Source organism: Salmo salar, chromosome 17, assembly GCF_965601325.2.
Source record: "Salmo salar chromosome 17, fSalSal1, whole genome shotgun sequence".
Classification (NCBI taxonomy): domain Eukaryota; kingdom Metazoa; phylum Chordata; class Actinopteri; order Salmoniformes; family Salmonidae; genus Salmo; species Salmo salar.
The window spans coordinates 76971897-76999582 of NC_138307.1; the positions used below are offsets into that span (position 1 = coordinate 76971897).

Sequence of the window (27686 nt, forward strand, 5' to 3'; positions counted from 1 at the left end):
TCACACCGTTGTTGTACCATTATGTCATAGAGGAGTGGGAGACAGGGGGCTTTGAAATGTGTTTGGGCGTGGCAGGGTGGTTGTTGTATTATTATGTCATAGAGGAGTGGGAGACAGGGGGCTTTGAAATGTGTTTGGGCGTGGCAGGGTGGTTGTTGTACCATTATGTCATAGAGGAGTGGGAGACGGGGCTTTGAAATGTGTTTGGGTGTGGCAGGGTGGTTGTTGTACCATTATGTCATAGAGGAGTGGGAGACAGGGGGCTTTGAAATGTGTTTGGGCGTGGCAGGGTGGTTGTACTATTATTATGTCATAGAGGAGTGGGAGACAGGGGGCTTTGAAATGTGTTTGGGCGTGGCAGGGTGGTTGTACTATTATTATGTCATAGAGGAGTGGGAGACGGGGCTTTGAAATGTGTTTGGGCGTGGCAGGGTGGTTGTTGTATTATTATGTCATAGAGGAGTGGGAGACAGGGGGCTTTGAAATGTGTTTGGGCGTGGCAGGGTGGTTGTACTATTATTATGTCATAGAGGAGTGGGAGACAGGGGGCTTTGAAATGTGTTTGGGCGTGGCAGGGTGGTTGTTGTACCATTATGTCATAGAGGAGTGGGAGACGGGGGGCTTTGAAATGTGTTTGGGCGTGGCAGGGTGGTTGTTGTACTATTATTATGTCATAGAGGAGTGGGAGACAGGGGGCTTTGAAATGTGTTTGGGCGTGGCAGGGTGGTTGTTGTACTATTATTATGTCATAGAGGAGTGGGAGACGGGGGGCTTTGAAATGTGTTTGGGCGTGGCAGGGTGGTTGTTGTACTATTATTATGTCATAGAGGAGTGGGAGACAGGGGGCTTTGAAATGTGTTTGGGCGTGGCAGGGTGGTTGTTGTACTATTATTATGTCATAGAGGAGTGGGAGACAGGGGGCTTTGAAATGTGTTTGGGCGTGGCAGGGTGGTTGTTGTACTATTATTATGTCATAGAGGAGTGGGAGACGGGGGGCTTTGAAATGTGTTTGGGCGTGGCAGGGTGGTTGTGACGGATCAGACAACCAACCGCAGGCCTTTAGCTGTCTGTCTACTGTGAAGGGCAGTCTGGCTGGATCTTATGGCTGGGTGGTTTTGTTGATGTGTGTAGGGGAGAGTCAGTCCACACACAACCAGCACATTTTCACTTAAAAAATATATATATTCAAATGTGACTCAATATTGAGGTTCTGAATAGGGCTGAATTGCCAGTGACCTCACTATACTATATAATCGCGATACTGAGGTGCCGATATACTCAAATAATTGTATTTGTCACATACACATGGTTAGCAGATGTTAATGGCTACATGCACATGGTTAGCAGATGTTAATGGCTACATGCACATGGTTAGCAGATGTTAATGGCTACATGCACATGGTTAGCAGATGTTAATGGCTACATGCACATGGTTAGCAGATGTTAATGGCTACATACACATGGTTAGCAGATGTTAATGGCTACATACACACACATGGTTAGCAGATGTTAATGGCTACATACACACACATGGTTAGCAGATGTTAATGGCTACATACACACACATGGTTAGCAGATGTTAATGGCTACATACATACACATGGTTAGCAGATGTTAATGGCTACATGCATACACATGGTTAGCAGATGTTAATGGCTACATGCATACACATGGTTAGCAGATGTTAATGGCTACATGCATACACATGGTTAGCAGATGTTAATGGCTACATGCATACACATGGTTAGCAGATGTTAATGGCTACATGCATACACATGGTTAGCAGATGTTAATGGCTACATGCATGCACATGGTTAGCAGATGTGAATGGCTACATGCATGCACATGGTTAGCAGATGTGAATGGCTACATGCATGCACATGGTTAGCAGATGTGAATGGCTACATGCATGCACATGGTTAGCAGATGTGAATGGCTACATGCACGCACATGGTTAGCAGATGTGAATGGCTACATGCACGCACATGGTTAGCAGATGTGAATGGCTACATGCACGCACATGGTTAGCAGATGTGAATGGCTACATGCACGCACATGGTTAGCAGATGTGAATGGCTACATGCACGCACATGGTTAGCAGATGTTAATGCGAGTGTAGCGAACTCATTGTGCAGTAATATCTAACAGTTCTCCAACATCTACCTAATACACACATCTAAAAGGGGTGAATGAGAATATGTACATATATGAATGAGCGATGGCTGAGCGGCATAGGCAAAGTGCAACAGATGGTAGAAAATACACTATATACATATGATATGAGTAATGTAAGATATGTAAACATTAAAGTGACATTATTTAAAGTGTATGCATTGGGACATTCACGATTCTGTATGTATTGCGGTTTAATGTTCCAAACATATTGCTCACAATATGTCTGCTGTAGAGAGATGAGAAAATGAGTCATCAGTCATGGAAATAAGTGCTGAAAACATGTTGACTCACTATTTAAAAAGGAGAACAAGCTATAGGATGAAAAATATCAGTTTTTCTTATTTTTTACAAATCGATACTTTGAGTCTATATAATGTCGTCCATATCACAATATGCAACTATCGATATAAAAACCTTTTTTTACCATCACAAGTTGTGGTGTGTGGACTTTCCAAAATGCATCAATACTTCCTTCCTTCTGTAAATGGGTTATGTGTTATTATTAGTTTGCTAAATGACAGCCGGTAACATCTTCACTCTAATACAGTGTTTTATTATTTTGTTCTTTTTCCAGTCATAACCTTGATGTAATTTCTGAAAAGCAGCTACTAATTATTTAAATATAAAATATTAAGGTATTTTTTTTAATTTTATTTAACCTTTTATTTAACTAGGAAAGTCAGTTAAGAACAAATTCTTATCTACAATGAGGCCTACACCGGCCGAACCCAGACCACGCTGGGCCAACTGTGCGCCGGTCTATGGGACTCCCAATCAAATCGAACCTAAAGAAATAAATATAAGTAACAAATAATTAAAGAAAAGCAGTAACAATAGTGGGGTTATATACAGGGTGTTATGGTACAGAGTCAATGTGCAGGGCACCGGTTAGTCAAGGTAATATGTACATGTAGGTAGAGTTATTAAAGTGACTATGCATAGATAATAACAGAGTAGCAGCAGTGTAAAAGAGGGGGGGAGGGGCAATGCAAATAGTCTGGGTAGCCTTTTGATTATATGTTCAGGAGTGTTCAGGCTTGGGGGTAGAGCTGTTTAGTCCTGTACATAGACTGAAGACAGCAGAGCATGGAGATCACATGTCAGGCTGTTATTTTGTCTGCTCTTAAAGAGCTGCTTCCCACAGGTAGCAGCAGGCAGGTAACAACGGGTCATTTGGCAGGTGATCTGAAAATATTACACAGTTCTCTGGTTCTGATGAGATGCCAAACGGCCCCACCTACAGTAGCTCTGCCTCCTGAATTGTGCTGTGTCCCAAATGGCACAATCTGGCCCTATGGGCCATGGTCAAAAGTAGTGCACTAAACAGGGATTATGGTGCCATTTGGGATGTATACTGCTACTGCTCTCCCCAGTTCCACCCCCTGGACCGCTACGGCGCTCCCCCGTTCGACGCCCCCTGGACCGCTACGGCGCTCCCCCGTTCGACGCCCCCTGGACCGCTACGGCGCTCCCCCGTTCGACACCCCCTGGACCGCTACGGCGCTCCCCCGTTCGACGCCCCCTGGACCGCTACGGCGCTCCCCCGTTCGACACCCCCTGGACCGCTACGGCGCTCCCCCGTTCGACACCCTGGACCGCTACGGCGCTCCCCCGTTCCACACCCTGGACCGCTACGGCACTCCCCCGTTCGACACCCTGGACCGCTACGGCGCTCCCCCGTTCCACACCCTGGACCGCTACGGCGCTCCCCCGTTCCACACCCTGGACCGCTACGGCGCTCCCCCGTTCCACACCCTGGACTGCCAAACCAAAATAATACACACTGAACTGATCACTCCACTGAATCCGCAGTTCTCGCAGTCTCAGCAGTTTTCTAACAGCAGTTTTCTAACAGCAGTGTCCAAGCTCTCTGGTTACTGTAATGAATAATTCCTCAGAGTTGTCCTCTGTCTAATTGTAAGCCCAATTGTTTTGCTCCTTTTGAGTGGTAATATAATCATGCCACATGTCAGTAGTCAGAGGAGTTGGCTGAAGCACCTAGGCCTATAGCTGGGACCATGGTAATAATACAGGGCTAATGAAGCTCTTCATGGATTGATGGCAGTAGTTGTTCCTCTGGGTTTAGAGCTACAGTAACACCTCAACCAGAGCCTCCTCTCTTCCTCCTCTCCTCTCCTCTGCTCATTCATTCTCTAGATTCCAGACGTGCTCTGGGTAGTAGTGGATCTCTCTCTCTAGATTCCAGGCGTGCTCTGGGTAGTAGTGGATCTCTCTCTCTAGATTCCAGGCGTGCTCTGGGTAGTAGTGGATCTCTCTCTCTAGATTCCAGGCGTGCTCTGGGTAGTAGTGGATCTCTCTCTCTAGATTCCAGGCGTGCTCTGGGTAGTAGTGGATCTCTCTCTCTAGATTCCAGGTGTGCTCTGGGTAGTAGTGGATCTCTCTCTAGATTCCAGGCGTGCTCTGGGTAGTAGTGGATCTCTCTCTAGATTCCAGGCGTGCTCTGGGTAGTAGTGGATCTCTCTCTAGATTCCAGGCGCGCTCTGGGTAGTAGTGGATCTCTCTCTAGATTCCAGGCGCGCTCTGGGTAGTAGTGGATCTCTCTCTAGATTCCAGGCGTGCTCTGGGTAGTAGTGGATCTCTCTCTAGATTCCAGGCGTGCTCTGGGTAGTAGTGGATCTCTCTCTAGATTCCAGGCGTGCTCTGGGTAGTAGTGGATCTCTCTCTAGATTCCAGGCGTGCTCTGGGTAGTAGTGGATCTCTCTCTAGATTCCAGGCGTGCTCTGGGTAGTAGTGGATCTGCATGCAGGTCTTCACAGCTCTTTTATTAACACTGTTTTTCCCCTTCTCTCTCTCTCTAGACAAGCAGAAACCCAAAATAAACTCAGAGGAGCTCCAGATTAAAAAGGTGAAGAAGAAAAAGAAGAAGAAACACAAAGAGAGTGAGAGAGAGAAGGAGAAGTGGAAACGGACCAAGATGTACAGCAGGTCCAGCCAGACCGTGTGTGCTGGTCTCCTCTCTGAGCTCCACGCAGGCCTGGCCTCCAAACAACACCACCACCACCAACACCACGGCCACACAGAGTTCAAACCCCCGCTCCCCGTCCACCACCACCACACCTCCACCACCTCATCCATCAAACAGGAGAACTGCTACAGCCCCTCTCCAACTCTGTCCCTCTCCAAGCCCCTATGGAGCAGCAGCAATAGCAGTAGCAGTAGCATTAGCAGTTGGGACCCAGCTTCCCCCATGACCTCCCCTCTCCAGATCCCCCAGCCACGGTGCCCCCAGCCTGGCTTTGAGAACCTGGAGTTCGCCCGCTTCATCCACGTAGAGGAACAACCCAACGGTGGAGCCCTGGTGGCACACGCCTACTGCAGCGAGCTCTCGGCCCTGTCTCCAGCAGAGATGCAGCAGTTCGCCCAGGAGTTTGTTACCCTAGCCTTCAGTGAGGACGCGTCATCCCAGGCAGCTCATTACGTCATGGGCATCATCCACGGGGCGGCCTCCTACCTGCCAGACTTCCTGGACTACTTCTCCTGGAAGTTCCCCTCGTCGCCGGTCAAGATGGAGATCCTGGGGAAGAAGGATATAGAGACCACCACTATGCTCAACTTCCACAATCAGGTGAGGATGCTGTTTGGTTGGTTTGTTTTAGTGCTGGCTGCTGTATTTCTTACAGTATTTGATGCTCAATGTGTTACTATATTGTAATTATATTGTAATTGAACCATACCACCCTTCATCCCACTGCTGGCTTGCCACTGAAGCTAAGCAGGGTCGGTCCTGGTCGGTCTGTGGATGGGAGACCAGATGCTGGAAGTGGTGTTGGAGGGCCAGTAGGAGGAACTCTCTCCTCTGGTCTAAAGAATAAAAATATCCCAATTCCCCAGGGCAGTGACAATCACAGGGTGCCGTCTTTCAGATGGGACGTTAAACAGGTGTCCTGACTCTCTGTGGTCTCTATAGATCCCATGGTACTTATCATAAGAGTAGGGGTGTTAACCCTGGTGTCCTGACTCTCTGTGGTCACTATAGATCCCATAACACTTATCATAAGAGTAGGGATGTTAACCCTGGTGTCCTGACTCTCTGTGGTCACTATAGATCCCATGGTACTTATCATAAGAGTAGGGGTGTTAACCCTGGTGTCCTGGCTCTCTGTGGTCACTATAGATCCCATGGTACTTATCATAAGAGTAGGGGTGTTAACCCTGGTGTCCTGACTCTCTGTGGTCTCTATAGATCCCATGGTACTTATCATAAGAGTAGGGATGTTAACCCTGGTGTCCTGACTCTCTGTGGTCTCTATAGATCCATGGTACTTATCATAAGAGTAGGGATGTTAACCCTGGTGTCCTGACTCTCTGTGGTCACTATAGATCCCATGGTACTTATCATAAGAGTAGGGGTGTTAACCCTGGTGTCCTGACTCTCTGTGGTCTCTATAGATCCATGGTACTTATCATAAGAGTAGGGGTGTTAACCCTGGTGTCCTGACTCTCTGTGGTCTCTATAGATCCCATGGTACTTATCATAAGAGTAGGGGTGTTAACCCTGGTGTCCTGGCTCTCTGTGGTCTCTATAGATCCATGGTACTTATCATAAGAGTAGGGATGTTAACCCTGGTGTCCTGACTCTCTGTGGTCACTAAAGTTCCCATGGCACTTATCATAAGAGTAGGGGTGTTAACCCTGGTGTCCTGACTCTCTGTGGTCTCTATAGATCCCATGGTACTTATCATAAGAGTAGGGGTGTTAACCCTGGTGTCCTGGCTCTCTGTGGTCTCTATAGATCCATGGTACTTATCATAAGAGTAGGGATGTTAACCCTGGTGTCCTGACTCTCTGTGGTCACTAAAGTTCCCATGGCACTTATCATAAGAGTAGGGGTGTTAACCCTGGTGTCCTGACTCTCTGTGGTCTCTATAGATCCCATGGTACTTATCATAAGAGTAGGGGTGTTAACCCTGGTGTCCTGACTCTCTGTGGTCTCTATAGATCCATGGTACTTATCATAAGAGTAGGGGTGTTAACCCTGGTGTCCTGACTCTCTGTGGTCTCTATAGATCCCATGGTACTTATCATAAGAGTAGGGGTGTTAACCCTGGTGTCCTGGCTCTCTGTGGTCTCTATAGATCCATGGTACTTATCATAAGAGTAGGGATGTTAACCCTGGTGTCCTGGCTCTCTGTGGTCTCTATAGATCCCATGGTACTTATCATAAGAGTAGGGATGTTAACCCTGGTGTCCTGGCTCTCTGTGGTCTCTATAGATCCCATGGTACTTATCATAAGAGTAGGGATGTTAACCCTGGTGTCCTGGCTCTCTGTGGTCTCTATAGATCCCATGGTACTTATCATAAGAGTAGGGGTGTTAACCCTGGTGTCCTGGCTCTCTGTGGTCTCTATAGATCCCATGGTACTTATCATAAGAGTAGGGGTGTTAACCCTGGTGTCCTGGCTCTCTGTGGTCTCTATAGATCCATGGTACTTATCATAAGAGTAGGGATGTTAACCCTGGTGTCCTGGCTCTCTGTGGTCTCTATAGATCCCATGGTACTTATCATAAGAGTAGGGATGTTAACCCTGGTGTCCTGGCTCTCTGTGGTCTCTATAGATCCCATGGTACTACCTTCATACCATCATGGCCACCTAATCATCCCCAGTTTCCAATTGGCTCATTCTTCCCCCTGTAACTATTCCCCAGGTTGTTGATGTAAAGGAGAAAATAAAGCCTGGATGAATATGTGTTCATCAGTAATCACACACTACTTGGTTGAAGAAAAACAGTACAAAGCTTATGTGGAATTCTATCTAGAGATAGATATAGCTGAATGAATACAAGCAACAATCCTAAACCGTTGAATACATTACCAGTCATAAGTTTGGACATAACCTACTCATTCCAAGATCTTTATTTTATTTTTATTATTTTATACATTGTAGAACAATAGTGGAGACATCAAATCTATGAAATAACACATATGTAATCATATAGTAACCAAAAAAGTGTTAAACAAATCAAAATATATTTGAGATCCTTCAAGGTAGCCACCCTTTGCCTTGATGACAGCTTTGCACACTCTTGGCAAGAAAGCCCTTGAATGAGTAGGTGTGTCCAAACATTTGACTGGTGCTGTATATCTGGAGTAGACTGTATCATCATAACACAGCCTTGGTTTTACACAACTACAGGCTAAAGAAATAATAGGGATCGTGTGAAATGAAATGAAATCCACTTGTGAATATTTTAGGGATATCTCTTACTATTGAGCAGGCTGTAAGCTCAAGCCTCTAGTCCTGTTTGAAGGGTTTTGTTCTGTTTGAATGATTTTGAAGTGCTGTGGTACACAGAGCTCCTTCCAAAGCCCAGGCTGTGCTGTTATCAGGGATATCCTCTCCCTGAGCGCGGCTGGCAACCATCAGATCATTTTTCACCCTGCTTCTACTCAAATCCAATATGGAGCCCTTGAATAGAGGCTTTCCAGGGCTTTGTCCCAATTGGCACCCTATTCCCTATTTATTGCACTACTTTTGACCAGAGCTCTAATATAGGGAATAGGGTGCCATTTGGGATGCTGCCAAGGTAAAATTAGTTCTAATCAAATGCTAGTCTTTTCCCAGGCCTCTGTCTTTCTCTCGGAATGTTCTTTAACACGGAATAAAGGGCTGATTCTAGAACTTGGAAATATCGCTACGTTCTCTTGACATTTAGAACCCTATGATGTAATACACTAATTGTAATTTAATCTAAAGCTTGGCAGCAGAGGGGGAACACTGAACACTGGGTCTAGTTGTATATTGAGATCATCCTCCCTTCAGCTTCGTTAAGGAACAGAGCTTGGCTGGTATTTTGGAAGTTATGACAACCATTCCCCAGCCACCCTAGTATCCATGAGTTGGTTAGGACAACCGTCCCCCAGCCACCCTAGTGTCCATGAGTTGGTTAGGACAACCGTCCCCCAGCCACCCTAGTGTCCATGAGTTGGTTAGGACAACCGTCCCCCAGCCGCCCTAGTGTCCATGAGTTGGTTAGGACAACCGTCCCCCAGCCGCCCTAGTATCCATGAGTTGGTTAGGACAACCGTCCCCCAGCCACCCTAGTGTCCATGAGTTGGTTAGGACAACCGTCCCCCAGCCGCCCTAGTGTCCATGAGTTGGTTAGGACAACCGTCCCCCAGCCGCCCTAGTGTCCATGAGTTGGTTAGGACAACCGTCCCCCAGCCTCCCTAGTGTCCATGAGTTGGTTAGGACAACCGTCACCCAGCCACCCTAGTGTCCATGAGTTGGTTAGGACAACCGTCACCCAGCCGCCCTAGTGTCCATGAGTTGGTTAGGACAACCGTCCCCCAGCCGCCCTAGTGTCCATGAGTTGGTTAGGACAACCGTCCCCCAGCCGCCCTAGTGTCCATGAGTTGGTTAGGACAACCGTCCCCCAGCCGCCCTAGTGTCCATGAGTTGGTTAGGACAACCGTCCCCCAGCCGCCCTAGTGTCCATGAGTTGGTTAGGACAACCGTCCCCCAGCCACCACTGACAGACCCTGGTCTCCCCTCCCAGTCCTCATAATGATTGTTCTGCAGCATCTGATGTGCCAGAAACAATATGGCCTAATCGGTTAAAGAGAGCTTCACCGAGGACTTGGGCCCGTTTTTTATTTATTTTTATTTAACCTTTATTTAACTAGGCAAGTCAGTTAAGAACAAGTTTTTATTTTCAATGACGGTCTAGGAACAGTAGGTTAACTGCCTTGTTCAGGGGCAGAATGACAGATTTGTACCTTGTCAGCTCGGGGATTCGATCTTGCAACCTTTCGGTTACTAGTCCAACGCTCTAACCACTAGGCTACCTGCCGCGGTTGCATAAAACATCTTGAAGTTATTTTCCCCCTTAACTCTTACATCTAGATGTGCCGCTAGCGGAACGCCTCGCCAATATCCAATGATAGAGCGTGGCGCGAATTACAAACTCCTCAAAAATCCCAAAACTTCCATTTTTCAAACATATGACTATTTCACACCATTTTAAAGACAAGACTCTCCTTTATCTAACCACATTGTCCGATTTCAAAAAGGCTTTACAACGAAAGCAAAACATTAGATTATGTCAGGAGAGTACCCAGCCAGAAATAATCAGACACCCATTTTTCAAGCTAGCATATAATGTCACAAAAACCAAAACCACAGCTAAATGCAGCACTAACCTTTGATCTTCATCAAATGACACTCCTAGGACATTATGTTATACAATTACATGCATGTTTTGTTCAATCAAGTTCATATTTATATAAAACAACTTTTTACATTAGCATGTGACGTTCAGAGCTAGCATACCCACCGAAAACTTCCGGTGAATTTACTAAATTACTCATGATAAACGTTCACAAAAAACATAACAATTATTTTAAGAATTATAGATACAGAACTCCTTTATGCAATCGCGGTGTCCGATTTTTAAAGCTGCTTTTCGGTGAAAGCACATTTTGCAATATTCTGAGTAGATAGCCCGGCCATCATGGCTAGCTATTTTGACACCCACCAAGTTTGGCACTCACCAAACTCAGATTTACTATAAGAAAAATTGGATTACCTTTGCTGTTCTTCGTCAGAATGCACTCCCAGGACTTCTACTTCAACACCCAATGTTGTTTTGGTTCCAAATAATCCATAGGTATATCCAAATAGTGGCGTTTTGTTCGTGCGTTCAAGACACTATCCGAAGGTTAAAGAAGTGTGACGCGCCCGGCGCGTTTCGTGACAAAAAAATTCAAAATATTCCATTACCGTACTTCGAAGCATGTCAAACGCTGTTTAAAATCAATTTTTATGCGATTTGTCTCGTAAAAAAGCGATAATATTCCGACCGGGAGTCGTTGTTTTCGTTCAAAGACTGAAAATGGAGTCGTCTCGTGCACGCGTGTGCGCCTGTCTCATTGTTCTCAGATCGACCACTTACCAAATGCGCTACTGTTTTTCAGCCATGGCCTGCAAAGTCATCATTCAACGTTCTGGCGCCTTCTGAGAGCCTATGGGAGCGTTAGAAAATGTCACGTTACAGCAGAGATCCTTTGTTTTGGATAGAGATGACAAAGAAGGCCAAGAAATGGTCAGAGAGGGCGCTTCCTGTTTGGAATCTTCTCAGGTTTTGGCCTGCCAAATGAGTTCTGTTATACTCACAGACACCATTCAAACAGTTTTAGAAACTTGAGGGTGTTTTCTATCCAAATCAAAATTATATGCATATTCTAGTTACTGGGCAGGAGTAGTAACCAGATTAAATCGGGTACGTTTTTTTATCCGGCCGTGCAAATACTGCCCCCTATCCCCAACAGGTTAATGAACGCAGCATATGTGGAGGTGAATGTTGCTTTCCCCTGCCCTGGTTTCAAAAGGAAAACATCCACCAGCTAGCTAGCTACTTAGCTAAACAATGGAAGGTGCACAATCCATGGCCACAAAGCTTGCTGGTTAGCTAGCTAACTCCTCTGTAAGTTAGCTTGACATGTTAGAAAGTAATTGAAACAAGTTGAGAAAAAACGAACTAAAGGAAAATGTTGTCTTGTGAAATTTTTTGTTATCTCCTGTCTTGGATATTAGAAGTTCTATTTGGGATCTTCCAAAATGAATGTGATCGGTCATCACCATGGTAACCGAGACTCGTTTCTGCCATACATGCCTTCAAACTGCCATAAAACCCTTAAATGATGCCCTTAACTAATGAAATGTTTGCAGCGCTATATGCAACAGCCTTAAATTCCCTTAGGTAAGGGGAAATTATGGGGAACACTAAGATGTTTTATACAACCGGTTCCTGTCAAATTTACCCCGCAGTCAAGATTACACAGACATGCTACGCTAACTAACTACCTGCCTGCTGTCTCACACTCTCCATTCTCCAGCAGTCAGTCAGTCACTCTCTCACTCAGTCACACAGGCATCGTCATCAATAGAAACATGACCTCAGTAAAACAGCCTCGCCAGCAATATTCCTCTCGTCCTTCAAACAGATGCAGCGTGCGCCGTGCGCTGGATTATTCATTGTGTGGTGTGTGTGTGTGTGTGTGTGTCGGGCCATGTAATTGTACCTGCCTTACACACACTAATGATGTGAACCATCTCAGAGAAGGAAGAGATGTGATGAGGGCATTAGTAAGCCACGCATGGCCCTGTTGGAGCGTGTATGTGTATTTACGTGTGAGCGTGTTGGTCTGTAAGCATGTGTGTGTGTGTGTGCACGCCTGTCTCCACAGGGAACTGCGTGTCTGAAGTGCAGGGCTGCAGGCAGGCCAACTGAATCATTATCTATTCACCGTTATAAACTGGCTGGTTTGAGCCCTGAATACTGATTGGCTGAAAGCCATGGTATATCAGACAGTATACCACAGAACGAGTGAGGAGGAGGAAGGGGGAGCAGGAGGAAGGGTGGAGGATATCTTCTCTGTGAGGAACAGCTGTTTGCTTCCATTTCCACACGCAGGAGTGTCTCCACAAAGAGATTATCTTGTAGCCAGGGCTGCCACACACACACACACACACACACACACACACACACACACACACACACACACACACACACACACAGCCCTGATAACGGAGGGAACAGAACAAGGGAGGAGGTCAAATCAAATAAAGCGAGGGATGGGACTAAACGAGAGGCCAATGGAAGCATCGCTCTTTTTAAAGTAAAATCATAGAAAAGGGGCCAATGAAGAGCCTACATTTCTGGTGTGATATTTCACACGGTCTGAGGTAGCAGGTATACTATGCATACAGGATAATGTATGTACTGTGTGTGGTACTGGTAGCTCCCCACCCACACCAGAAACCTCCGTAGGTTCAGGTTCTGTCAGATCATTCCTGAAGGAAGGAAAGGAGACGAGGAGAGGAGGCCACTCTAGAATATTAATGAAGACCCTACATTTCTGGTGTATACTGTTTCACACATTGGTAGGCCCACAGTGTATATGTCAATGTTAGCAGTGTAATTTACAATACTGTGTGTGGTGGCTATCCAGGAGACAACCTGGGTAATGACTATAGGAACAGAAGGAAAAATGGTTTGTTATTCCCGTTGTCTTGCTGAAGTGCAGCTGGATGAGAAGGCAGAGAGGAAGACTGTTTAGTCTCTTGAGGATATACATGGATGAGAAGGCAGAGAGGAAGACTGTTTAGTCTCTTGAGGATATACATGGATGAGAAGGCAGAGAGGAAGACTGTTTAGTCTCTTGAGGATATACATGGATGAGAAGGCAGAGAGGAAGACTGTTTAGTCTCTTGAGGATATACATGGATGAGAAGGCAGAGAGGAAGACTGTTTAGTCTCTTGAGGATATACATGGATGAGAAGGCAGAGAGGAAGACTGTTTAGTCTCTTGAGGATATACATGGATGAGAAGGCAGAGAGGAAGACTGTTTAGTCTCTTGAGGATATACATGGATGAGAAGGCAGAGAGGAAGACCGTTTAGTCTCTTGAGGATATACATGGATGAGAAGGCAGAGAGGAAGACTGTTTAGTCTCTTGAGGATATACATGGATGAGAAGGCAGAGAGGAAGACTGTTTAGTCTCTTGAGGATATACACCCTTAGGTCATGAGGTAAATCACTGTGATTGGTCAGGCTCTGTTGTTTTTGTTGTTTTACCAGGTAAGTTGACTGAACACATTCTAATTTACAGCAACGACCTGGGGAAAAGTTACAGGGGAGAGGAGGGGGCATGAATGAGCCAATTGTAAGCTGGGGAAGATTAGGTGGTCATGATGGTATGAAGGCCAGATTGTGAATTTAGCCAGGACACCAGGGTTAACACCCCTACTCTTATGATAAGTACCATGGATCTATAGAGACCACAGAGAGTCAGGACACCAGGGTTAACACCCCTACTCTTATGATAAGTACCATGGATCTATAGAGACCACAGAGAGTCAGGACACCAGGGTTAACACCCCTACTCTTATGATAAGTGCCATGGGAACTTTAGTGACCACAGAGAGTCAGGACACCTGTTTAACGTCCCATCCGAAAGACGGCACCCGACACAAGGCAATGTCTCCAATCATTGCCCTGGGGCATTGGGATAAAAAAAAATTTAGACCAGAGGAAAGGGTGCCTCCTACTGGCCCTCCAACACCGCTTCCAGCAGCATTTGGTCTCCCATCCAGGGTCTGACCAGGACCAACCCTTAGTAAACGTCTGGAAAAAATTGTGTTTGACCAGATACAATGCGATTTCACAGTAAACAAACATAATTTCAGCATGCTTATAAGGAAGGAGACTCAACAAGCACAGCATTTACACAAATGACAGAGAAATTGATAATAAAATGATTGTGGGGGCTGTCTTGTTAGACTTCAGTGCAGCTTTTGACATTATTGATCATAGTCTGCTGCTGGAAAAATGTTATGGCTTTACACCCCCTGCTATAATGTGGATAAAGAGTTACTTGTCTAACAGAACACAGAGGGTGTTCTTAAATGGAAGCCTTTTGGATATAATCCAGTTAGAATCAGGAATTCCCCAGGGTCGCTGTTTAGGCCCCTTGCTTTATTTCAATTTTTACTAACGGCATGCCACTGACTTTGAGTAAAGCCAGAGTTTCTATGTATGTGGATGACTCAACACTATACATGTCAGCTACTACAGCGACTGAAATCACTGCAACACTCAACAAAGAGCTGCAGTTAGTTTCAGAGTGGGTGGCAAGGAATAAGTTAGCCCTAAATGTTTCTAAAACTAAAAGCATTATATTTGGAACAAAACACTCACTAAACCCTAAACCTCAACTAAATCTTGTAATAAGTCATGTGGAAATTGAGCGAGTTGAGATGACTAAACTGCTTGGAGTAACTCTAGATTGTAAACTGTCATGGTCAAAACATATTGATGCAGTAGTAGCTAAGATAGGGAGAGGTCTGTCTATTATAAGGCGATGCTCTGCCTTAACAACACTGTCTTACAGGCCCTACTTTTGTGGCACCTTGACTACTGTTCAGTCGTGTGGTCAGGTGCCACAAAAAAGGACTTAGGAAAATTGCAATTGGATCAGAACAGGGCAGCACGTCTGGCCCTTGGATGTACACAGAGAGCTAATATTAATAATATGCATTTCTCTCCTGGCTGAAAGTGGAGGACAGATTGACTTCATCACTACTTGTATTTATGAGAGGTATTGACATGTTGAATGCACTGAGCTGTCTGTCTAAACTACTGGCACACAGCTCGGACACCCATGCATACCCCACAAGACATGCCACAAGAGGTCTCTTCACAGTCCCCAAGTCCAGAACAGACTATGGGAGGCACACAGTACTACATAGAGCCATGAGTACATGGAACTCTATTCCACATCAGGTAACTGACGCAAGCAGTAAAATTACACACACACACACACACACACACACACACACACACACACACACACACACACACACACACACACACACACACACACACACACACACACACACACACACACACACACAATAACATACACACACACACACACACACACACACACACACACAATAACATACGCACTATACATACACATGGATTATGTACTGTAGATATGTGGTGGAGTAGGGGCCCGAGGGCACACAGTGTATTGTAATGTTTTAAAAATGGTATAAACTGCCTTACTTTTGCTGGACCCCAGGAAGAGTAGCTAATGGGGATCCATTATAAATGGAAACCCTGCTTAGCTTCAGAAGCAAGCCAGCAGTGGGATGCAGGGTGGTATGCTGCTGGATTGAACCCATGTTTATCAATAATCTATCAATTACACTCTACACAGCCTACCTGAGCTTAGCCTTTTTAATAGACCAGTTGCCCCATATTCATATTTATAACACATCTCAGAGTAAGTGCTGATCTAGGATCAGGTTCATCCATGTCCATAACCTCTTATTCATTATGATTTAATGAATAAGCACTCCTACTCTGAGACACTAGTTTTCCAAATTACGTAATAGATCATAATGAATAAGATTGTATGCACGGGGGGGGGGGGGGGGGACGGACCTGATCCTAGATCAGCAATCATGAGATGCTTTGTGAATGAGTACAGGCCCAGATGCTGAGAGGTAGCCTCCTCCACTCATCAGGGTGTAAGTGGTCTCTCTCCCGTGTGTCATTGTCAGTGGGGTTCAGGTGAGGATATATCTGCATTTATGAACGGCTCTCCATCAGCCGTTGAGTAGTGTGTGTCTGTGTGGTGCAAGTGTGTTCAAATGCACATGTGTTTTTGTGTGCAGTCGTGGCCAAAAGTTTTGAGAATGACAAATATTCATTTCCACAAAGTCTGCTGCTTCAGTGTCTTTAGATATTTTTGTCAGATGTTACTATGGAATACTGAAGTATAATTACAAGCATTTCATACGTGTCAAAGGCTTTTATTGACAATTACATGAAGTTGATGCAAAGAGTCAATATTTGCAGTGTTGACCCTTCTTTTTCAAGACCTCTGCAATCCACCCTGGCATGCTGTCAATTAACTTCTGGGCCACATCCTGACTGATGGCAGCCCATTCTTGCATAATCAATGCTTGGAGTTTGTCAGAATTTGTGGGTTTTTGTTTGTCCACCCGCCTCTTGAGGATTGACCACAAGTTCTCGATGGGTTTAAGGTCTGAGGAGTTTCCTGTCCATGGACCCAAAATATCGATGTTTTGTTCCCCGAGCCACTTAGTTATCACTTTTGCCTTATGGAAAGGTGCTCCATCATGCTGGAAAAGTCATTGTTCATCACCAAAATGTTCCTGGATGTTTGGGAGAAGATGCTCTCGGAGGATGTGTTGGTACCATTCTTTATTCATGGCTGTGTTCTTAGGCAAAATTGTGAGTGAGCCCACTCCCTTGGCTGAGAAGCAACCCCACACATGAATGGTCTCAGGATGCTTTACTGTTGGCATGCCACAGGACTGATGGTAGCGCTCACCTTGTCTTCTCCGGACAAGCTTTTTTTTCCCGATGCCCCAAACAATCGGAAAGGGGACTCGTCAGAGAAAATGACTTTACCCTGGTCCTCAGCAGTCCAATCCCTGTACCTTTTGCAGAATATCAGTATGTCCCTGATGTTTTTCCTGGAGAGAAGTGGCTTCTTTGCTGCCCTTCTTGACACCAGGCCATCCTCTAAAAGTCTTCGCCTCACTGTGCGTGCAGATGCACTCACACCTGCCTGCTGCCATTCCTGAGCAAGCTCTGTAGTGGTGGTGCCCCGATCCCGCAGCTGAATCAACTTTAGGAGACGGTCCTGGCGCTTGCTGGACTTTCTTGGGCGCCCTGAAGCCTTCTTCACAACAATTGAACCGCTCTCCTTAAAGTTCTTGATGATCCGATAAATGGTTGATTTAGGTGCAATCTTACTGGCAGCAATATCCTTGCCTGTGAAGCCCTTTTTATGCAAAGCAATGATGACGGCATGTGTTTCCTTGCAGGTAACCATGGTTGACAGAGGAAGAACAATGATTCCAAGCACCACCCTCCTTTTGAAGTTTCCAGTCTGTTATTCGAGTGATCTCCAGCTTTATCCTCGTCAACATTTACACCTCTAGACGTTCCGCTAGCGGAACACCTGCTCCAATATCCAATGATGGGCGTGGTGCGAATACAAACTCCTCGAAAATCAGAAAACTTCCATTTTTCAAATATATGACTATTTTACACCATTTTAAAGACAAGACTCTCCTTTATCTAACCACACTGTCCGATTTCAAAAAGGCTTTACAACGAAAGCAAAACATTAGATTATGTCAGGAGAGTACCCAGCCAGAAATAATCAGACACCCATTTTTCAAGCTAGCATATAATGTCACAAAAAACAAAATCACAGCTAAATGCAGCACTAACCTTTGATGATCTTCATCAGATGACACTCCTAGGACATTATGTTATACAATACATGCATGTTTTGTTCAATCAAGTTCATATTTATATCAAAAACCAGCTTTTTTACATTAGCATGTGACGTTCAGAACTAGCATTCCCACCGAACACTTCCGGTGAATTTACTAAATTACTCACGATAAACGTTCACAAAAAACAATTATTTTAACCTCTCTAGGCTAGGCGGGACGAATTCGTCCCACCTACGTAACAGCCACGGCTATCCTGTGGCGCGATTTTCAAAACCTTAAAAATCCTATTACTTCAATTTCTCAAACATATGACTATTTTACAGCCATTTAAAGATAAGACTCTCGTTAATCTAACCACACTGTCCAATTTCAAAAAGGCTTTACAACGAAAGCAAAACATTAGATTATGTCAGCAGAGTACCAAGCCAGAAATAATCAGACACCCATTTTTCAAGCCAGCATATAATGTCACCAAAACCCAGAAGACAGCTAAATGCAGCACTCACCTTTGATGATCTTCATCAGATGACAACCCTAGGACATTATGTTATACAATACATGCATGTTTTGTTCAATCAAGTTCATATTTATATCAAAAACCAGCTTTTTACATTAGCATGTGACGTACAGAACTAGCATACCCCCCGCAAACTTCCGGGGAATTCGCTAACATTTTACTAAATTACTCACGATAAACGTTCACAAAAAGCATAACAATTATTTTAAGAATTATAGATACAGACCTCCTCTATGCACTCGATATGTCCGATTTTAAAATAGCTTTTTGGTGAAAGCACATTTTGCAATATTCTAAGTACATAGCCCAGGCGTCACGGGCTCGCTATTTAGACACCCGGCAAGTTTAGCACTCACCATAATCATATTTACTATTATAAAAATGTCATTACCTTTTGTTGTCTTCGTCAGAATACACACCCAGGACAGCTACTTCAATAACAAATGTTGGTTTGGTCCAAAATAATCCATCGTTATATCCGAATAGCGGCGTTTTGTTCGTGCGTTCCAGACACTATCCGAAATAGTAAAGAAGTGTCACGCGCTTGGCGCAATTCGTGACAATAAAATTCTAAGTATTCCATTACCGTACTTCGAAGCATGTCAATCGCTGTTTAAAATCAATTTTTACGACATTTTTCTCGTAGAAAAGCGATAATATTCCGACAGGGAATCTCCTTTTCGGCAAACAGAGGAAAAAATCCCAAAGGCGGGGGCGGTCGGGGTCACGCGCATAAGCTAGTGTCTCTTGATGGGCCACTTGAGAAAGGCGATAATGTGTTTCAGCCTGGGGCTGGAATGACGACATTCTGTTTTTTCCCGGGCTCTGAGCGCCTATGGACGACGTGGGAAGTGTCACGTTAGAGCAGAGATCCTTAGTAAATGATAGAGATGGAAAAGAAGTTCAACAAATGGTCAGACAGGCCACTTCCTGTAAAGGAATCTCTCAGGTTTTGACCTGCCATTTGAGTTCTGTTATACTCACAGACACCATTCAAACAGTTTTAGAAAATTTAGGGTGTTTTCTATCCATATGTAATAAGTATATGCATATTCTAGTTACTGAGTAGGAGTGGTAACCAGATTAAATCGGGTATGTTTTTTATCCAGCCGTGTCAATGCTGCCCCCTAGCCCTAACAGGTTAAGAATTATAGATACAGAACTCCTTTATGCAATCGTGGTGTCCGATTTTAAAATAGCTTTTTGGTGAAAGCACATTTTGCAATATTCTGAGTAGATAGCCCGACTATCACAGGCTAGCTATTTTGACACCTACCAAGTTTGGTACTCACCAAACTCAGATTTACTATAAGAAAAATTGGATTACCTTTGCTGTTCTTCGTCAGAATGCACTCCCAGGACTTCTACTTCAACAACAAATGTTGGTTTGGTTCCAAATAATCCATATTTATATCCAAATAGCGGCGTTTTGTTTGTGCGTTCAAGACACTATCCGAAGGGTAACGAAGGGTGACGCGCGGACGCGTATCGTGACAAAAAATGTCAAAATATTCCATTACCGTACTTCGAAGCATGTCAAACGCTGTTTAAAATCAATTTTTATGCGGTTTTTCTCATAAAATAGTGATAATATTTGGACCGGGAATCGTTGTTTTCGTTCAAAGACTTAAAATGTAAAATTGACTCTTCACGTGCATGCGCGCGCCCGTCTCATTGTTTTCAGATCGACCACTATCCAAATGCGCTACTGTTTTTCAGCCAGTAACTGCAGAGTCATCATTCAACGTTCTGGCGCCTTCTGAGAGCCTATGGGAGCCTTAGAAAGTGTCACGTTACAGCAGAGATCCTCTGTTTTCAATAAAGATAATAAAGAAGGCCAAGAAATGGTCAGAGAGGGCACTTCCTATTTGGAATCTTCTCAGGTTTTGGCCTGCCAAATGAGTTCTGTTATACTCACAGACACCATTCAAACAGTTTTAGAAACTTTAGGGTGTTTTCTATCCAAATCAAACAATTATATGCATATTCTAGTTTCTGGGCAGGAGTAATAAACAGATTAAATCGGGTACGTTTTTTATCCGGCCGTGAAAATACTGCCCCCTATCCTAAACAGGTTAACAACAGAATCACTGACATGATATCAGCTGGTCCTTTTGTGGCAGGGCTGAAATGCAGTGGAAATGTTTTTTGGGGGATTCAGTTCATTTGCATGGCAAAGAGGGATTTTGCAATTAATTGCAATTCATCTGATCACTTTTCATAACATTCTGGAATATATGCAAATTGCCATCATACAAACTGAGGCCGCAGACTTTGTGAAAATTAATATTTGTGTCATTCTCAAAACGTTTTTGGCCACGACTAGTGGGTCTACAGCTCAACCCTGCCAACAGCGGTGAAGCTTTTCTAATGTCTGTGGGGAAGTGAGGCCTGTAGAAGGTGGTACTAATCACTGGATATGAAGCGTCTCCCTGGAGGACTCCTCTTAGACAGAGTAGCTCTCTCTCTCTCTCTCCTCCTGCCTTTATTTTCTCTCTCTCGCTCGAGCGCCCGTTCGCTCACCTACCCCGAGTTTCCTAGCAACAAGCGTTTTTATCCCTGAAAATAGAGCATTGTGAAAAAAGAATAAGTTGGGGTCTAGTGTTGTTGTTGGGAATGGCTGGGGGGGGTCTAGTGTTGTGGGAATGGCTGGGGGGGGGGGGGGGTCTGGTGTTGTTGTGGGAATGGCTGGGGGGGGGGTCTAGTGTTGTGGGAATGGCTGGGGGGGGTCTAGTGTTATTGTAGGAATGGCTGGGGGGGTCTAGTGTTGTGGGAATGGCTGGGGGGGGGGGGTCTAGTGTTATTGTAGGAATGGCTGGGGGGGTCTAGTGTTGTTGTGGGAATGGCTGGGGGGGGGGGGGTCTGGCGGCGTTGTAAGCACTGACTGCACATGATGCTATGCCAGGCTGCTATTGGAGAAGCATGACATTCCTTCACTTGACCTTTTGGAGTATTCTGTATTTTCTGGTTATGTGGAGAATGTAATCACTTCCTCTTCGTGCTTAAAGTGACAATCAGAATATGAATGGCCTCATAATCCACTCCAAGGATGTTGTGTGGGTGCGTGGGATTTATTGTGTAGTGACTCTGTTCCTCTAGTTAGTGTTACGGTGACCCGCTGTCTCTGTTCCTCTAGTTAGTGTTACGGTGACCCGCTGACCCGCTGTCTCTGTTCCTCTAGTTAGTGTTACGGTGACCCGCTGTCTCTGTTCCTCTAGTTAGTGTTACGGTGACCCGCTGTCTCTGTTCCTCTAGTTAGTGTTACGGTGACCCGCTGTCTCTGTTCCTCTAGTTAGTGTTACGGTGACCCGCTGTCTCTGTTCCTCTAGTTAGTGTTACGGTGACCCGCTGTCTCTGTTCCTCTAGTTAGTGTTACGGTGACCCGCTGTCTCTGTTCCTCTAGTTAGTGTTACGGTGACCCGCTGTCTCTGTTCCTCTAGTTAGTGTTACGGTGACCCGCTGACCCGCTGTCTCTGTTCCTCTAGTTAGTGTTACGGTGACCAGCTGTCTCTGTTCCTCTAGTTAGTGTTACGGTGACCCGCTGTCTCTGTTCCTCTAGTTAGTGTTACGGTGACCCGCTGTCTCTGTTCCTCTAGTTAGTGTTACGGTGACCCGCTGTCTCTGTTCCTCTAGCTAGTGTTACGGTGACCCGCTGTCTCTGTTCCTCTAGTTAGTGTTACGGTGACCCGCTGTCTCTGTTCCTCTAGTTAGTGTTACGGTGACCCGCTGTCTCTGTTCCTCTAGTTAGTGTTACGGTGACCAGCTGTCTCTGTTCCTCTAGTTAGTGTTACGGTGACCCGCTGTCTCTGTTCCTCTAGTTAGTGTTACGGTGACCCGCTGTCTCTGTTCCTCTAGTTAGTGTTATGGTGACCCGCTGTCTCTGTTCCTCTAGTTAGTGTTACGGTGACCCGCTGTCTCTGTTCCTCTAGTTAGTGCCACGGTGACCCGCTGTCTCTGTTCCTCTAGTTAGTGTTACGGTGACCCGCTGTCTCTGTTCCTCTAGTTAGTGTTATGGTGACCCGCTGTCTCTGTTCCTCTAGTTAGTGTTATGGTGACCCGCTGTCTCTGTTCCTCTAGTTAGTGTTACGGTGACCAGCTGTCTCTGTTCCTCTAGTTAGTGTTACGGTGACCCGCTGTCTCTGTTCCTCTAGTTAGTGTTACGGTGACCCGCTGTCTCTGTTCCTCTAGTTAGTGTTACGGTGACCCGCTGTCTCTGTTCCTCTAGTTAGTGTTACGGTGACCCGCTGTCTCTGTTCCTCTAGTTAGTGTTACGGTGACCCGCTGTCTCTGTTCCTCTAGTTAGTGTTACGGTGACCCGCTGTCTCTGTTCCTCTAGTTAGTGTTACGGTGACCCGCTGTCTCTGTTCCTCTAGTTAGTGTTACGCTGACCCGCTGTCTCTGTTCCTCTAGTTAGTGTTACGGTGACCCGCTGTCTCTGTTCCTCTAGTTAGTGTTACGGTGACCCGCTGTCTCTGTTCCTCTAGTTAGTGTTACGGTGACCCGCTGTCTCTGTTCCTCTAGTTAGTGTTACGGTGACCCGCTGTCTCTGTTCCTCTAGTTAGTGTTACGGTGACCCGCTGTCTCTGTTCCTCTAGTTAGTGTTACGGTGACCCGCTGACCCTGTTCCTCTAGTTAGTGTTACGGTGACCCGCTGTCTCTGTTCCTCTAGTTAGTGTTACGGTGACCCGCTGTCTCTGTTCCTCTAGTTAGTGCCACGGTGACCCGCTGTCTCAACTTCCATGCATTTAATAAACTATTTATAAAGCATTACATCTTTTATATACACACACTTGTGGTCATTTAATAATAAGTTGTTATAAAGCCTATTTATGCTTCTGATATCCCATAGGGTACAATGTTAACTAACAGTACCCAGGAGAGAGGAGAGGACTTGTACCAGGATGTTAACTAACAGTACCCAGGAGAGAGGAGAGGACTTGTACCAGGATGTTAACTAACAGTACCCAGGAGAGAGGAGAGGACTTGTACCAGAATGTTAACTAACAGTACCCAGGAGAGAGGAGAGGACTTGTACCAGGATGTTAACCTCTCTAGGGTCGGCGGGACGAAATCGTCCCACCTACGTAACAGCCAGTGGAATCCTGTGGCGCGTTATTCAAATACCTAAAAAATGCTATTACTTCAATTTCTCAAACATATGACTATTTTACACCATTTTAAAGACAAGACTCTCGTTAATCTAACCACACTGTCCGATTTCAAAAAGGCTTTACAACGAAAGCAAAACATTAGATTATGTCAGCAGAGTACCCAGCCAGAAATAATCAGACACCCATTTTTCAAGCTAGCATATAATGTCACAAAAACCCAGAAGAGAGCTAAATGCAGCACTAACCTTTGATGATCTTCATCAGATGACAACCCTAGGACATTGTTATACAATACATGCATGTTTTGTTCAATCAAGTTCATATTTATATCAAAAACCAGCTTTTTACATTAGCATGTGACGTTCAGAACTAGCATACCCCCCGCAAACCTCCGGTGAATTTACTAAATTACTCACGATAAACATTCACAAAAAACATAATTATTTTAAGAATTATAGATACAGAACTCCTTTGTGCAATCGAGGTGTCCAATTTTAAAATAGCTTTTCGGTGAAAGCACATTTTGCAATATTCTGAGTAGATAGCCCGGCCATCACGGCTAGCTATTTAGACACCCACCAAGTTTAGCCTTCACCAAACTCCGATTTACTATTAGAAAAGTTTGATTACCTTTGGTGTTCTTCGTCAGAATGCACTCCCAGGACTGCTACTTCAATAACAAATGTTGGTTTGGTTCAAAATAATCCATATTTATATCCAAATAGCGGCGTTTTGTTCGTGCGTTCAAGACACTATCCGAAGTGTAAATAAGGGTCACACGCACGACGCATTTCGTGACAAAAAATTTCTAAATATTCCATTACCGTACTTCGAAGCATGTCAACCGCTGTTTAAAATCAATTTTTATGCAATTTTTCTCGTAAAAAAGCGATAATATTCCGACCGGGAAAGCGTGTTTACGTACAAAAGAGAGAGAAAATAAAAGCATGGGATCCCCTCGTGCACGAGCCTGAGTCTCATAGTACTGTGACTGGCCACTATCCAAACGCGCTAATGTTTTTCAGCCAGGGGCTGCCTCGATATCATTCAGCTTTTTGCCGCCTTCTGAGAGCCCATGGGAGCCGTAGGAAGTGTCACGTAACAGCAGAGATCCCCTGTATTGGATAGAGATAATCAAGAAGGCCAAGAAATGGTCAGACAGGGTACTTCCTGTACAGAATCTTCTCAGGTTTTGGCCTGCCAAATGAGTTCTGTTATACTCACAGACACCATTCAAACAGCTTTAGAAACTTTGGAGTGTTTTCTATCCAAAGCTAATAATTATATGCATATTCTAGTTTCTGGGCAGGAGTAATAATCAGATTAAATTGGGTACGTTTTTTTATCCGGCCGTGAAAATACTGCCCCCTAGCCATAACAGGTTAACTAACAGTACCCAGGAGAGAGGAGAGAACTTGTACCAGGATGTTAACTAACAGTACCCAGGAGTAGACTTGTACCAGGATGTTAACTAACAGTACCCAGGAGAGGACTTGTACCAGGATGTTAACTAACAGTACCCAGGAGAGGACTTGTACCAGGATGTTAACTAACAGTACCCAGGAGAGAGGAGAGGACTTGTACCAGGATGTTAACTAACAGTACCCAGGAGAGGACTTGTACCAGGATGTTAACTAACAGTACCCAGGAGAGAGGAGAGGACTTGTTGTCTCCACAGCAGCAGGAGCCTGTATAATAGTGGAAGACATGAAGAGGTATTTCTCCTGTCCTCTCAGGGATTCAACCAACCTCTGTTATACTTATTGAATGTAATGCTGACTGGAACATGTCATATAACACAGATGACTGGTACAACACACCTGTGACTTGACCGGAACGTTCCTTATTGATGGCTGGATAAGTTGTTAGTTTTTGGGACCAGATTGTATTTACTGTCTACAGCTAGAGGCATGAATTGTGCAGCTCCAAAACGACCAGGTCTCTGGTTAAATAAAGGTTATATTTAAAAGGACATCTGATCAGCCAGCGATGTGGATTTAGACCTCGGCAGTGTGGGGAATTTATCATTGATCATCAGATGTTTGTAATGGGCTGATAAGGTGTTATCATACTGACAAGATAAGGGATGTGGTGAGGTACTACTCAGCAGGTGTAGCTGTCATCTAGCTGGGTTTTACTCTGCTCCTCTTCATGGAAGGAACAATTTACTGGTTGTGTTTTGATCAGGTGTCTGTAGCTGGCTATGAAGATGTCTGTCACTGTAGAGTGGTGGACCCAGAACCTAAACTCATTTTACCCAGCGGGTTGAATTCAGTTTTCTTCAATGTCCTGAGGGCTTAACATTGATTGTATTCCCACTCTGTTACAATTTGACAAATAGTCCTCTATCCATCGCTTTTGGAATTTCCGATGTTCCCGGACTGTCTAGCGTTGTCTCGATGACCTGTTAGCAAGCTGGACAGAGTGGTGAGACTATAAAGGTAAGTCCATTATTGACTGAGTCTGTTTTTCCCAACAAACTAAAAAACAACCAGGGTGTTGAATTGAATGTGCTCGCAGGCCGCATCCATCCCACAGGCCGTATGTTTGATAGCCCTGGCCTAGAGGATCTGTCAGCCCAGACAAGTGGAAGGCTTGTGGAGGCAGTATGGAGGCTTGGCAAGGGCAGCAGTGTCTTCCTACTGGAGTGGAGCCTCGGTCTCCCTGTGTATCACACTCACTTCCTTCCCTCCCGTTCTCCCTCCACTCAGCTCCCTCTCTCTCCTTCCCTCCCTCCACTCAGCGCCCTCTCTCTCCTTTCCTCTTTCCCTCCCTCCACTCAGCTCCCTCTCTCTCCTTCCCTCCCTCTACTCAGCGCCCTCTCTCTCCTTTCCTCTTTCCCTCCCTCCACTCAGCTCCCTCTCTCTCCTTCCCTCCCTCCACTCAGCGCCCTCTCTCTCCTTTCCTCCTTCCCTCCCTCCACTCAGCTCCCTCTCTCTCCTTCCCTCCCTCTACTCAGCGCCCTCTCTCTCCTTTCCTCCTTCCCTCCCTCCACTCAGCTCCCTCTCTCTCCTTCCCTCCCTCCACTCAGCGCCCTCTCTCTCCTTTCCTCCTTCCCTCCCTCCACTCAGCGCCCTCTCTCTCCTTTCCTCCTTCCCTCCCTCCACTCAGCTCCCTCTCTCTCCTTCCCTCCCTCTACTCAGCTCCCTCTCTCTCCTTCCCTCCCTCCACTCAGCTCCCTCGCTCTCCTTTCCTCCCATCCACTCAGCTCCCTCTCTCTCCTTTCCTCCCTCCACTCAGCTCCCTCTCTCTCCTTCCCTCCCTCCACTCAGCTCCCTCTCTCTCCTTTCCTCCCATCCACTCAGCTCCCTCTCTCTCCTTTCCTCCCATCCACTCAGCTCCCTCTCTCTCCTTTCCTCCCATCCACTCAGCTCCCTCTCTCTCCTTTCCTCCCCTCCCTCCGTCCACACAGCACAGCTGCACGCCCAGACATGGGAGGAATTTAGCCCTCAGTCCTGCCAAGAACAAAGAAAGAGCGAGAGAGACGAGACTGAGAGGGAGAAAGAAAAGAGAGTGAGAGGGTCAGGAACACTAACTGTACAGCCATCTGGAAAATGCAGATGGTGCCATCTGTCCAGAAGACTTCTCTGTTTTAACTTGTATTAAGGTTTGTAAATCTAAGATGGCCATCACCAGAGGGGAGAGTTTACCTCACAACAAGACAACAGGTAGCCGTCACCAGAGGGGGGAGTTTACCTCTCAACAGGACAACAGGTAGCCGTCACCAGAAGGGAGAGTTTACCTCTCAACAAGACAACAGGTAGCCGTCACCAGAAGGGAGAGTTTACCTCACAACAAGACAACAGGTAGCCGTCACCAGAGGGGAGAGTTTACCTCTCAACAAGACAACAGGTAGCCGTCACCAGAGGGGGGAGTTTACCTCTCAACAAGACAACAGGTAGCCGTCACCAGAAGGGAGAGTTTACCTCACAACAAGACAACAGGTAGCAGTCACCAGAAGGGAGAGTTTACCTCTCAACAAGACAACAGGTAACCATCACTTCCCTGTGTTGTTAGGGCAGTAGTTTTCCACTGACTGGACTGTTCGCTCGGCCCAGGCTGCTCTCTCTGTT

At 45.5% G+C, this 27686-nt stretch overlaps 1 protein-coding gene across 1 annotated transcript in view; it reads left to right on the forward strand.

Annotated features, from left to right (window-relative positions):
* LOC106609819 (lysine-specific demethylase RSBN1L) overlaps nucleotides 1–27686 on the forward strand; it is an 89981-nt gene that overhangs the window by 16132 nt on the left and 46163 nt on the right. Inside the window, exon 3 of the mRNA XM_082964165.1 lies at nucleotides 4995–5761. Within this exon, the coding sequence (XP_082820291.1) occupies nucleotides 4995–5761 (767 nt within the window). The remainder of the gene's footprint in view (nucleotides 1–4994; nucleotides 5762–27686) is intronic.